This window comes from Patella vulgata, chromosome 5 (assembly GCF_932274485.2).
Source record: "Patella vulgata chromosome 5, xgPatVulg1.2, whole genome shotgun sequence".
Classification (NCBI taxonomy): Eukaryota; Metazoa; Mollusca; class Gastropoda; family Patellidae; genus Patella; species Patella vulgata.
This window is the reverse complement of record NC_065883.2, coordinates 36,040,550-36,052,973: the sequence shown is the minus strand read 5'-3', so window position 1 is coordinate 36,052,973 and position 12,424 is coordinate 36,040,550. Positions and strand designations below refer to the sequence as shown.

At 35.6% G+C, this 12,424-nt stretch overlaps 1 protein-coding gene across 1 annotated transcript in view; it reads right to left on the bottom strand.

Moving 5' to 3' along the window:
* Window positions 1-12,424, bottom strand: part of LOC126820650 (serine/threonine-protein phosphatase 4 regulatory subunit 4) — a 197,375-nt gene that overhangs the window by 150,366 nt on the left and 34,585 nt on the right. The window contains exon 3 of the mRNA XM_050548731.2: window positions 7,731-7,833. Within this exon, the coding sequence (XP_050404688.1) occupies window positions 7,731-7,833 (103 nt within the window). The remainder of the gene's footprint in view (window positions 1-7,730; window positions 7,834-12,424) is intronic.

Below are 12,424 nucleotides of genomic sequence, written 5' to 3'. Positions count from 1 at the left end.
GGTTGCCAGGCAATGAAACATACGCCCACAGCTGCTACATCGTTGTCGCATATTTATTCCTTTGTAGGTAATTGGGGGCCTTTACAAGACAGTTCCATACAGATCAGATTATAATTTTTGCCGTTTTAGGGTTCACAAGGTTCTACAAATTGAAACAAGGGTCTCAACTCTGGAAGTAATCTACAGAAAATGTTGAAATTTGACAGGCTTTTTCGTTTCATAAATTAAAATGATGCATATAAATTTCATACATATCGGATGATAACTTTCATCAAGCGAGCATTAACAAGGTTGAACAAAGTGAAACAAGGGCAATAACTCTAGAAGTAATAAACGGAAATTGCTGAAATTCAATAGGATTCTTCTCTTTACTAATTTAAATGACGCATGTAAATTTCATACAGATCAGCAGATAACTTTTGATGTTAGAGCATTCACAAAGTTCAATAAAGTGAAACAAGGGCCATAACTCTAGACGTAATAAACAGAAATTGCTGAAATTCAATAAGCTTCTTCGTTTCACTTATTTAAATAATGCATAAAAATTTCACAAAAATAGGATAATGTAAACAACATATATCAATTTTAAAACAATTGGATGATAACTTTTGGCGTTAGATCGTTCACAAGAAATTGTGGACGATGGACGGACGGGGTCGACAGCAATATACGTCCACATTTCTATGTGGGCGTATAAAAAAGGAAATAGAAGAGCATTCTTATATTAGTGATTTAACTTTTTCAACTTTTTTCAAAGATGGAGGCCTATTTTGGACCACTTATACTATTTTAATGCTTTTATATTTGGATTCACACCCTAGACAACCGATAGGACTCAGATTAAGAAAAGTTTAAGAAAATTTTTAGGTGTCCTTTTCAAGAAATACGCGTTTCAAATTGGAAAATTTTAAATTTTTGGCACCACTCAATATATATCATTTGGATGTCATACGATAGTTCATTAATGGGGCTATCCAACGACACTTTTGTTGTTTTGATCCGGTGACATCCGATGGAGAAATCAAGTTTTTCGCGAGAGCACCAACTTCTTTACCTTTTGTTTTCATTTTTTTGACTATTCCAGTATAGGAATCATTGTCGGGGTAGTTTACACAACCAATTTGGACACTTGATTTGTAGCAGGGCTCTAAAATGATATACTACATTATCTGATCAGATGAAATCACCCAGAGAAATCTATGTTCAAAAGTGCCAAATATCGAAAACACTAACTCAATAACAATACATCATTAGAATCGTCAATAGATCAGTTATATGAATATATAAACCTTTTTTGAAAATATGTAAAAATACAAAAAAAAATAATAGCTCATTTTTCAAAATTTAAAGATTTTTCAACTTTTTTCGATTTTCAGCCCTGTTTTTGTCCTATACCAATTATTTCAAAGTCTTATTTGACGTCTTCCTTCACAACGCCACCCAAGGCACTGTCGATAGAGAAAGTTTAATAAAAATCGTTGGAGTAGTTTTCAAGATAGAGGCGTCCAAAAAGGCACTAAATCGGAAAATACAAAGAAAATATGGGTGTGGCTCTGTCAATGGGAGTCAGGTATTCACCAAAAACAATAGGGATCACCCTTAGGGTATAAGGAATAGGTAAGCAAAGTTTCAAGAAGATCTGTTCAGAATTGTGGCCTGTAGGAGACACACACACACACACACAAATTGTGCCTAGCTCTGTCCCTGGGGTCGGGCATGTACCAAAAACAATAGAGGTCATCCTTAGTGTATAAGGAATAAGTATGAAAAGTTCTCAAGATGATCCATTAAGAATTGCGGCCTGTAGGTGACACAAAGACACACAAAGAGAAAACAGGTGTGGCTGTGCCCCTAGGGGTTGTGCATGCACCAAAAACAATATGGATGACCCTTAGAGTATGAGGAATAAGTATGACGATCCGTTAAGAAATGCGGCCTATAGGCGACACACAGACGCATATAAAGATAGGTTGCCAGGCAACGAAACATACGCCCACAGCAGCTAAATCGTCCGGGCAGTCAACAAGAATTGTCACATATTTTTTTACTTTTTTCGGTAATGAAACATTTATAATACACTAAAATCTGATTAAGAGCAACAACTCATGAAGCAATTATCAGAAAACCATTAGAATTTGTTTGGTTTTTATAAATTTCTGCCTAATGCTAACGTTTTGTATACAAAACTTTTAATATCATGGATTTAGCTGTTCAAATCATAAAAATTCATTGAAAATCAATATACTTGTTTGTCTCAAGATCTTAGACTCTGTGTATCAATCTGAAGTCAATCGGATGATAACTTTAGCCTTTAGAGCGTCACAAAGTGATGAAGGGCCATAACATTGGCAGTAATTATCAGAAATCGTTGAAAATCAATAGGTTTCTTCGTCTCATGGCCTTAAACACTGTGTATAAATTTAAAGTCAATCGGATATTAACTTTGGCCTCTAGAGCGTCCACAAGATTTTTCAAAGTGATCAAGGGTCATAACTCTGGCAGTAATTATCAGAAATCTTTGAAAATCAATAGGATTCTTCGCCTCGTGACCTTAAACACTGTGTATAAATTTAAGGTCAATCGGATATTAACTTTGGCCTCTAGAGCGTCCACAAGCAATTGTGGATGTCGGACCGACGGACGGACGGACGGACGGGGGCAACGACAATATACGACCACATTTAATTGTGGGCGTATAAAAATTGGGCCTGGTTCTGTCCTTGGGGGTCGGGCATGCACCAAAAATAACAGAAGTCATCCTTAGGGTATAAGGAATAAGTATACAAACAGACCAGGGATATAGCCACGTTGGGCGGTGCCGGGCGCTGCACTATTTTTTGATGACCATCACAAAGAAAAAATCGAAGAAAGCTGCCCAGTCATATTTAAACCCCTTCGTTCTTCTCTGTACACAAACTCAGTGCTCAAAATTTACCACGACAAACCGCAAAGCCATGGTAAAGGCCGACGCAAACCAGGTCTGCCACGGCATAATTTATTTTTGTGTGCCGTAGTAGACCCTATCATCCCAAATTAGTTTAAAGAAAGAAGTTTTGGTATTTTGTTTATTTATATTTAGAAGTGTAGGTCTATTCATTTTACAATTCTACGGTCTTTGAATTTGTATATCTGCCGTAAATAGGTCACCCAGACCAATGTTAAAGGTTTGGATGTCGTAATTCGTGAGACACAATGTGTTTTAATTATCAATATCTACCTGTTGTCATAATTCGATGTACTCAAGTAAAACACCAGCGGCTGCCAGGCAGGATACACCCACATTTTGCAAGAGATGGATAGAGAACAAGCTAAATATAAACAGGATTTTTTGTACAATCTGGGGCAATAATCCAGAAAGTTATGCTCTGAAATGCACAAATATCAAAAGGGACTGAGATCTTTGGGATATAAAGATATGTTTTAAGTTTCATCTAAATCGGATAAAAATTGTGACCTCTAGAGGGTCCACAACCTTCCTTTTACACAAAAAGCGGCCATTTTGTTGGGCAGTTTCATTTTGATTTTCCTGAAATTCAAATTCAACCTTCATTATGGTGGAATGGTATATTTAATCGGTTTTTAAAATCGGAAAAAAAATTGTGACCTCTAAAGAATCCGCGAACTAAAAATGCAATTTTTCGAACAATCAGGGGCCATAATCCAGGAAGTTCATTCGGATATGCGTGATTATCAAAAGGAACCAAGACCTTAGTGTGTAATGGTGGCCATTTTGTCTGTCAACCGTCATTGGGGTGTAATGGTGATATATTAAAACATTTTTTTAAATCGGATAAAAATTGTGACCTCTACAGGGACCACAAGCTAAAAACGTGATTTTTTGTACAATCAAGGGCCATAATTGAGGAAGTTACCATCTGATACCCGCGAATATCGAAGGGAACCAAGATCTTTGGGTTATAAACATTTATTGCAAGTTTCATCAAAATCAGATCAAAATTGTGACATAAGATTTTCCAGAGAATCAGGGGCCATGATCCAGTAAGTTACTACTATATGCACAAATATCGAAAGGACAAAAATAGTGACTCTAGAGGTTGCACAATCTTGATATTACATTGCCATTGTCTAGGACCCAGAAATTGACAACTTTTGGTCTTCGAAGGAAGTTTTAGTGAGCAGAAATTCGCCCATTTATCTGTTATCACCCGTCACTTCATTCAGTTATATAAAGGGATAACTCGTGTTTTCCTTTTGCGTTCGTCACTTCCTATTGTTGAAACATTGATTACTCATCTATCGTAGCAATGATCTCTGTGATAAAATAATATTTGGAACGTGTTTAACCAGTTCTATCACATATGTGATAATGACTGGCACCAATATTGTCCTTTAAACTGGACAGCAGTACAAAATAAATGATTTATGGTGATTTTAAACAGTTTTTATGAATTTTTAAACAAAGATTGGATATTAAACGAATGTGAAAGAAATTAGTGCTAGATACACAAGATTAAATGATACCTGGGTTACAGTGTAATATGCTTGACAGCCCAATGTGTGTTTGTGATTATTATAGTTTGGAGTAAATAAAGTATATTGTAATGGTAGCACAGTACATGAGCATACCTGATAAAATAGAGACCCATACAAGGTTCTTTCCACTACTGTCATTTTTCCCCATGGCTAATAAACCTCTATCTATGCGATTTTGACAATTCTCCCACGAAGAGAAAACATGTCAGGCTACGTGACTTTAGAGTGAAATTGGTAGCCATTGACTGAAATTTAGCCAACTTTAAATATATTGTATTATAATACTTTAATATTGATCTCAATATATGCAAATAATCTGAATCAAAAGTTATAGAAATATAACTTATAAGCGCAATTACCGTTTATGTAAGAGAGACACTTGCGGGAAATTATTGCTCTGATGTAACGTTTCTGGGAATTTCCATTCACCCAGTTACAGGTTTTGCAGAATGAAATTTGCTAATTTCAACTAAATGTAGCCTGCTTTTTATCTGATATCATGAAGATCATAAATATTTTTATTATCATTCAAATTATTACAAATTTTATAAGTTTTAGCTGGCATTCGCAGATTTCAGTTTTAAAATTGGTAAAAGCAATTCTATACCGCTTATGACGTCACCCAAAATATTTCAAAAAAATGTTTTCTGTCATTTAAAATATTGACCTCAAACCCCAAAAGAATATCATTTGTTGTACGCCGCAAAAATGAGTGCACAGTGTATAAAGTGCTAAAGACTTTTAATATTAATGATTAATAAACAAGCCAACAGTGAGGCTGATGTCCCCCGCCGAAATCCCCAAATAAATAGATGACAAATATTAATTAATCGCACATCTATTTTTTTTCCAAAGTATCAAGCAATCAAACTGATTATCAACTATACACTAAGTTTCATCACTCTCTATCAGATAGTTATCGTGTCCCAAAGCATCAACCAATCAAATTGCTTATCTTTGCTTACCCTAAGCAGAAAATGCTTATCTTCACACTCCATCAAGGCATTGACCTAATAAACACCTACACCAAGTTTGAACATTCTAGCTCAATTAGAAGGAGAGTTATTGTGTTCCAAAGTCTAGGCCAATCAAATTGCTTATCGCTCTGCTTACCCTGAGCAAAAAATGCTCATCATCGAACTTAGTCAAGGTATTGATGTAATGAAACTATACACCAAGTTTCATCACTCTCACTTAATTGGAACTAAAGTTATCGTGTCCCAAAGCATCAACCAATCAAATTGCTTATCTTTGCTTATCCTAAGCAGAAAATGCTTATCTTCACACTCCATCAAGGCATTGACCTAATAAACACCTACACCAAGTTTGAACATTCTAGCTCAATTAGAAGGAGGGTTATTGTGTTCCAAAGTCTCGGCCAATCAAATTGCTTATCGCTCTGCTTACCCTGAGCAGAAAATGCTCATTATCGAACTTAGTCAAGGTATTGATGTAATGAAACTATACACCAAGTTAAATCTCTCTCACTTAATTAGAACTAAAGTTATCGTGTCCCAAAGCATCAACCAATCAAATTGCTTATCTCTGCTTACCCTAAGCCGAAAATGCTTATCTTCGAACTCCATCAAGGCATTGACCTAATAAACACCTACACCACGTTTAAACATTCTAGGTCAATTAGAAGGAGAGTTATTGTGTCCCAAAAAGTGTGACGGACAGACAGACAGACAGACAGACGAACCCATTTTAATAGTCCCCTGCTTTCTTCGAAAGGCGGGGGACAATAAACACATACACCAAGTTTGAACATTCTAGCTCAATTAAAAGTTATCGTGTCCCAAAGCATCAACCAATCAAATTGCTTATCTCTGCTTACCCTAAGCGGAAAATGCTCATCTTCGAACTCCATCAAGGCATTGACCTAATCAACACATACACCAAGTTTGAACATTCTAGCCCAATTAGGAAGAGAGTTATCGTGTCCCAAAGCATCAACCAATCAAATTGCTTATCTCTGCTTACCCTAAGCGGAAAATGCTCATCTTCGAACTCCATCAAGGCATTGACCTAATAAACACATACACCAAGTTTGAACATTCTAGCTCAATTAGGAAGAGAGTTATTGTGTCCCAAAAAGTGTGACGGACAGACAGACGGACAGACAGACGGACGAACCCATTTTAATAGTCCCCTGCTTTCTTCGAAAGGCGGGGGACAGAAAAAGTTATTTGATGAAAACAAAATCTCCTGGATTCTCCTGTTTTTTCATTGCTTGTCTCCTGTTTTTTCTGCCCTAAGCAGAAAATGCCCATCTTCGCACTCCATCAAGGCATCGACCTAATAAATGATGTAATGAAACTATACACCGAGTTTGCCCACTCTCACTTTTAATTAGAACTAAAGTTATCGTGTCCCAAAGCATCAACCAATCAAATTGCTTGGCTCTGCTTAGCTTTATCAGAAATATTAACCATTGAATTCTGTCAAGACATTTGCCTAATGAACATTTATACCTCAAATAACAGAATATGTTCAAAAGTCTTGACCAATAAGTTGCTTATCGCTACTTAGTCTATACAGAACATTCTCATCATTGAACGTAGTCAATGTATTGATATAATGAATCTAAACTCAGTTTCATCGCTCCCATCCAATCAGAACCAAAGTTATCGTGTTCCAAAGTCTCAAACAATCAAATTGCTCATCTCTGTTTAGTCTTAGTGGAAAATGCACATGAACAAACTATGTCAAAGCATTCACGTAATACTTATAGACACCTACACCAATTTTGAACATTCTCAATTGGAAGGAGATTTATTGTGTTCCAACGTTTTGACCAATCAGATTGAAGTCTCTACTTTGCCTAAGCAGGTATTGATTTAATAAAACTATAGGGTGATTCCATGTGTGTTGTACATTGTATTAGATAATTTCAAACTAAATTACTGCATATTCAATATGCTTACCCTATAAGCAAAAAATGCTAATCTTCGAACTCCATCAAGGCATTGACCTAATAAAAACCTACACCAAGTTTGAACATTCTAGCTCAATTAGAAGGAGAGTTATTGTGTCCCAAAAAGTGTGACAGACAGACAGACGAACAGGGGACAACAACAGTCTGAAAGCCTACAAATTTATTAATAATTAAATGTTTTGAAGAAATTATGAAGAAAGTCTACTCCATTAAATGTATGTCTTTAAAAAATTAAACTTAATTACACTAGAACAAAATGTTTCTAAATCCAAACCCTTAAACTTAAATGTGCACTTACCCTGACTTTAGGAACAACTCTTCGCATACATTCATCATTATTATTTTTGATCAGATCAGGTAGATTGCTGATAACACAAATTCTCTGTACATCCTGACCAGAACTGAAATTACACAAATTACAACATCCATCAGCCATCTTGAAATATTTATATTAAACATACATTAGGCAAGAGCTAAATCTGCCTATTGCAGATCTTTCTTTAGTCATGAAATGTTATCTAAATTATTAATTAGACATTAATTAACTTATCAAGACCATAATCAACTCTCGATGTCAATGCTAGTCTGCGATATTTGTTGGATTATGATCCGATTTGCTGCTCAACTTTCATTTATGATTTAATCATGAAATAGATAATCAAGACTCGGTTCATAGTGGATCAATATGACTGAAATTTTCAGCAAATTGCCTTTACATTATCTAGTTTTTAACTATTATAGTGAGAACTGCCAGCTCTTTATCTAATCTCCCATAATGCATATTTAAGTTAAATCATTCTATGTGCCATTTTCTTTATCATGTTGATAAAGTTATTACCTTTGTCCATGGTAATTGTAAACAACTTTTTTATCTTAAAGTAGCTAAGTCTCTAACTCAATATCATGCAAAGTCTTGGACACTGAAAACACGAATTATTTCTCAATTTAAATCAACATTGATGTTGTGATCTTCTGATATCCAATATTTAAGACAAAATAAACATTTTACCATTGGTACACGAATCGTGTACCATAATCCGTTTCAGCGTCCTTTGTAACAAGGGAGTCAAGACATATTCCACAAGTCATGTCAAACGGTGACACCATATTCTTATCTGGAGAGCATGCGCAATAAATACTATCGGTGTAGACTGGAATAACAAGACGCTAGAGATTGTCATTCGATTGAGACTTCTGTCGTATTTCGCCGAATATAACTGATTAAAAATTATAGTTAAATTAGAAACGATGGAATGTAAATCAGTTTAATATACATTCATATTACATTATTATATGTGCGACCCATTTGTGTTCATTTCTTGGTCTCGAATATTAGCGATTTAGCTCCTTTAAATAAATACCAATCTTCTACCTCTATAATATTCTATTCATGGTTCTGGCAAATGTTAAAATCTTGTCTTAATGAAAAGTAACTTGCATGTCAAAAGAACATATTATTTTTAGCAGAATATTTCTGCCAAACACTGAGCTCATTTGATACAATACACAAAGCTGAATTTACAGACTAAACAAAATAGTTTCCTTTTTTGCAGTATTTAGTGAGAGGTTCAGAATAAACTAAACGTGAAAGTGAAAGAAACATTAGTTAATTTCTTACTAGATACTGTATTCAAACAAATAAAAGCAGTAGTATTAGCTTGATAACATTGCGCGATTACTCTTCAAAATGTCGCCCTAATATATCACTGAATATCAGTACGACAGTAGCTGTTTTTCATAAGTACCCATTATATTATTTTATTATGTGTAATAGTTTATTACTCTATCCAGTTATGCCTCTAAAAGACTAGTATAATATCATTATTGTGTAGTTCATTGGTTCTATGAAATATTTAGCTCAATAGCCAACAAAGCATGTCTTTAAAAACATTTGTTGTTTCTCATTAAAACCAGCGGCTGCCAGGCAGGATACGCCCACATTTTCGAGAGATGGATAGAGAACAAGCTAACAAGAAAGTGATTTTTCCTACAATCAAGGACGATAATTCAGGAAATTACAATTCGATATGCGCGAATATCGAAAGGAACTGAGATCTTTGTGTTATAAACTTACATTTCAAGTTTCAACAAAATCGGATAAAAAGTGTGACCTCTATAGGGTCCACAACCTTGATATACCATATTTTTACGCTATTTGAGAACGAACGGCGGCCATTTGTCTGTCAATTTTGGGCCGATTTTCACGAAATATGAAATTAGTCGTCCTTAGGGTGTAACGGTGATATAATAATACGTTTTTTTAAATCGGATAAAAATTATGACCTCTATAGGGTCCACAAGCTAAAAACGTGATTTTTCATACAATCAGGGGCCATAATTCAGGAAGTTACGGTCCGATATGCACGAATATCGAAAGGAACCAAGATCTTTGGGTTATAAACTTACATTTCAAGTTTCAACAAAATCGGATAAAAATTGTGACCTCTGTAGGGTCCACAACCTTGACATACCATATTTTAACGCTAGTTGAGAACGAACGGCGGCCATTTTGTCTGTCAATTTTGGGCCGATTTTCACGAAATTCGAACTCAGTCGTCCTTAGGGTGTAACGGTGATATAATAATATGTTTTTTTAAATCGGATAAAAATTATGACCTCTATAGGGTCCACAAGCTAAAAACGGGATTTTCCGTACAATCAGGGGCCATAATTCAGGAAGTTACGGTCCGATATGCGCGAATATCGAAAGGAACCGAGATCTTTGGGTTATAAACTTACATTTCAAGTTTCAACAAAATCGAATAAAAAGTGTGACCTCTATAGGGTCCACAACCTTGATATACCATATTTTTACGCTAGTTGAGAACGAACGGCGGCCATTTTGTCTGTCAATTTTGGGCCGATTTTCACGAAATTCAAAATTATTCGTCCTTGAATGTAACGGTGATATAATAATACGTTTTTTTAAATCGGATAAAAATTATGACCTCTATAGGGTCCACAATCTAAATTTTCGTACAATCAGGGGCCATAATTCAGGAAGTTACGGTCCGATATGCGCGAATATTGAAAGGAACCGAGATCTTTGGGTTATAAACTTACATTTCAAGTTTTAACAAAATCGGATAAAAATTGTGACCTCTTTAGGGTCCACAACCTTGATATACCATATTTTTACGCTAGTTGAGAACGAACGGCGGCCATTTTGTCTGTCAATTTTGGGCCGATTTCCACGAAATTCAAAATCGTTCATCCTTGAATGTAACGGTGATATAATAATACGTTTTTTTAAATCGGATAAAAATTATGACCTCTATAGGGTCCACAATCTAAAAATGCGATTTTTCGTACAATCAGGGGCCATAATTCAGGAAGTTACGGTCCGATATGCGCGAATATCGAAAGGAACCAAATCTTTGGGTTATAAACTTAAATTTCAAGTTTTAACAAAATCGGATAAAAATTGTGACCTCTTTAGGGTCCACAACCTTGATATACCATATTTTTACGCTATTTGAGAACGAACGGCGGCCATTTTTTTCTGTCAATTTTGGGCCGATTTTCACGAAATTCGAACTCGGCTGTCCTTAGGGTGTAACGGTGATATAATAATACGTTTTTTTAAATCGGATAAAAATTATTACCTCTATAGGGTCCACAAGCTAAAAACGCGATTTTTCGTACAATCAGGGGCCATAATTCAGGAAGTAACGGTCCAAAATGTGCGAATATCGACAGGAACCGAGATCTTTGGGTTATAAACTTACATTTCAAGTTTCAACAAAATCGAATAAAAAGTGTGACCTCTATAGGGTCCACAACCTTGATATACTATATTTTTACGCTAGTTGAGAACGAACGGCGGCCATTTTGTCTGTCAATTTTGGGCCGATTTTCACGAAATTCAAAATCATTCGTCCTTGAATGTAACGGTGATATAATAATACGTTTTTTTTTAAATCGGATAAAAATTATGACCTCTATAGGGTCCACAAGCCAAAAAACGCGTTTTTATGTACAATCAGGGGCCATAATTCAGGAAGTTATTGTCCGATATGCGCGAATATCGAAAGGAACCGAGATCTTTGGGTTATCAACTTACATTTGGGTGTAACGGTGATATAATAATACGGTTTTTTAAATGGATAAAAACTGTGACCTCTATAGTGTCCACAAGCTAAAAACGTGATTTTTCGTACAAACAGGGGCCATAATCCATGAAGTTTCGATCCGATACATGCCAATATCGAAAGCAGCCGAGATCTTTTGGAGATAAACCTATATTTCAAGTTTTGTCAAAATCGGATAAGAATTGTGACCTATAGAGTGTCCACAAACAATTGTGGACGGACGGACAGGGGCGACGGCATAATACGTCCACATGAAAATGTGGGCGTATAAAAACTAAGTTTAAACCAGCGGTGGCCAGGTAAGATTATCCCACATTTTGCAAGAGATCGACAGAGAACAAGCTAAACAAAAATGCGATTTTTTGTACAATCAGAGGCCATAATCAAATTACGGTCAGATATGCAAATGTCAAAAGGAAGGAACCGAGACCTTTTGGATATAATCATATATCTTAAGTTTCACCAAGATCAGATACAAACTGTGGCTTCTAGAGGGTCCACAAATTTGGTATTACATTTACATACTACTACACTATTTGCGTACAAGTAGCAGCCATTTTGTCAAGCAGTTTCAGTCTGATTTTCACAAAATTTGAACACCACCATCATTAGTCTGTAACAGTGATAAAAACGTTTTTTTTTAAATCAGAGAAAAATTGTGACCTCTAGAGGTTCCAAAAGCTAAAAAACGTGATTTTTCGTACAATTTAGGGGCCATAATCCAGGAAGTTACGGTCCAATATGCGCGAATATCGTAAGGACCCAATATCTTTGGGTTATAAACACACATTTCAGGTTTCATCAAAATCAAAAGATAAGTTGTCAGGCAACGAAACATACGCCCACAGCAGCTAAATCGTCTGTGCGGTCGACAAGGGTTGATACATATTGGTGATTGGGG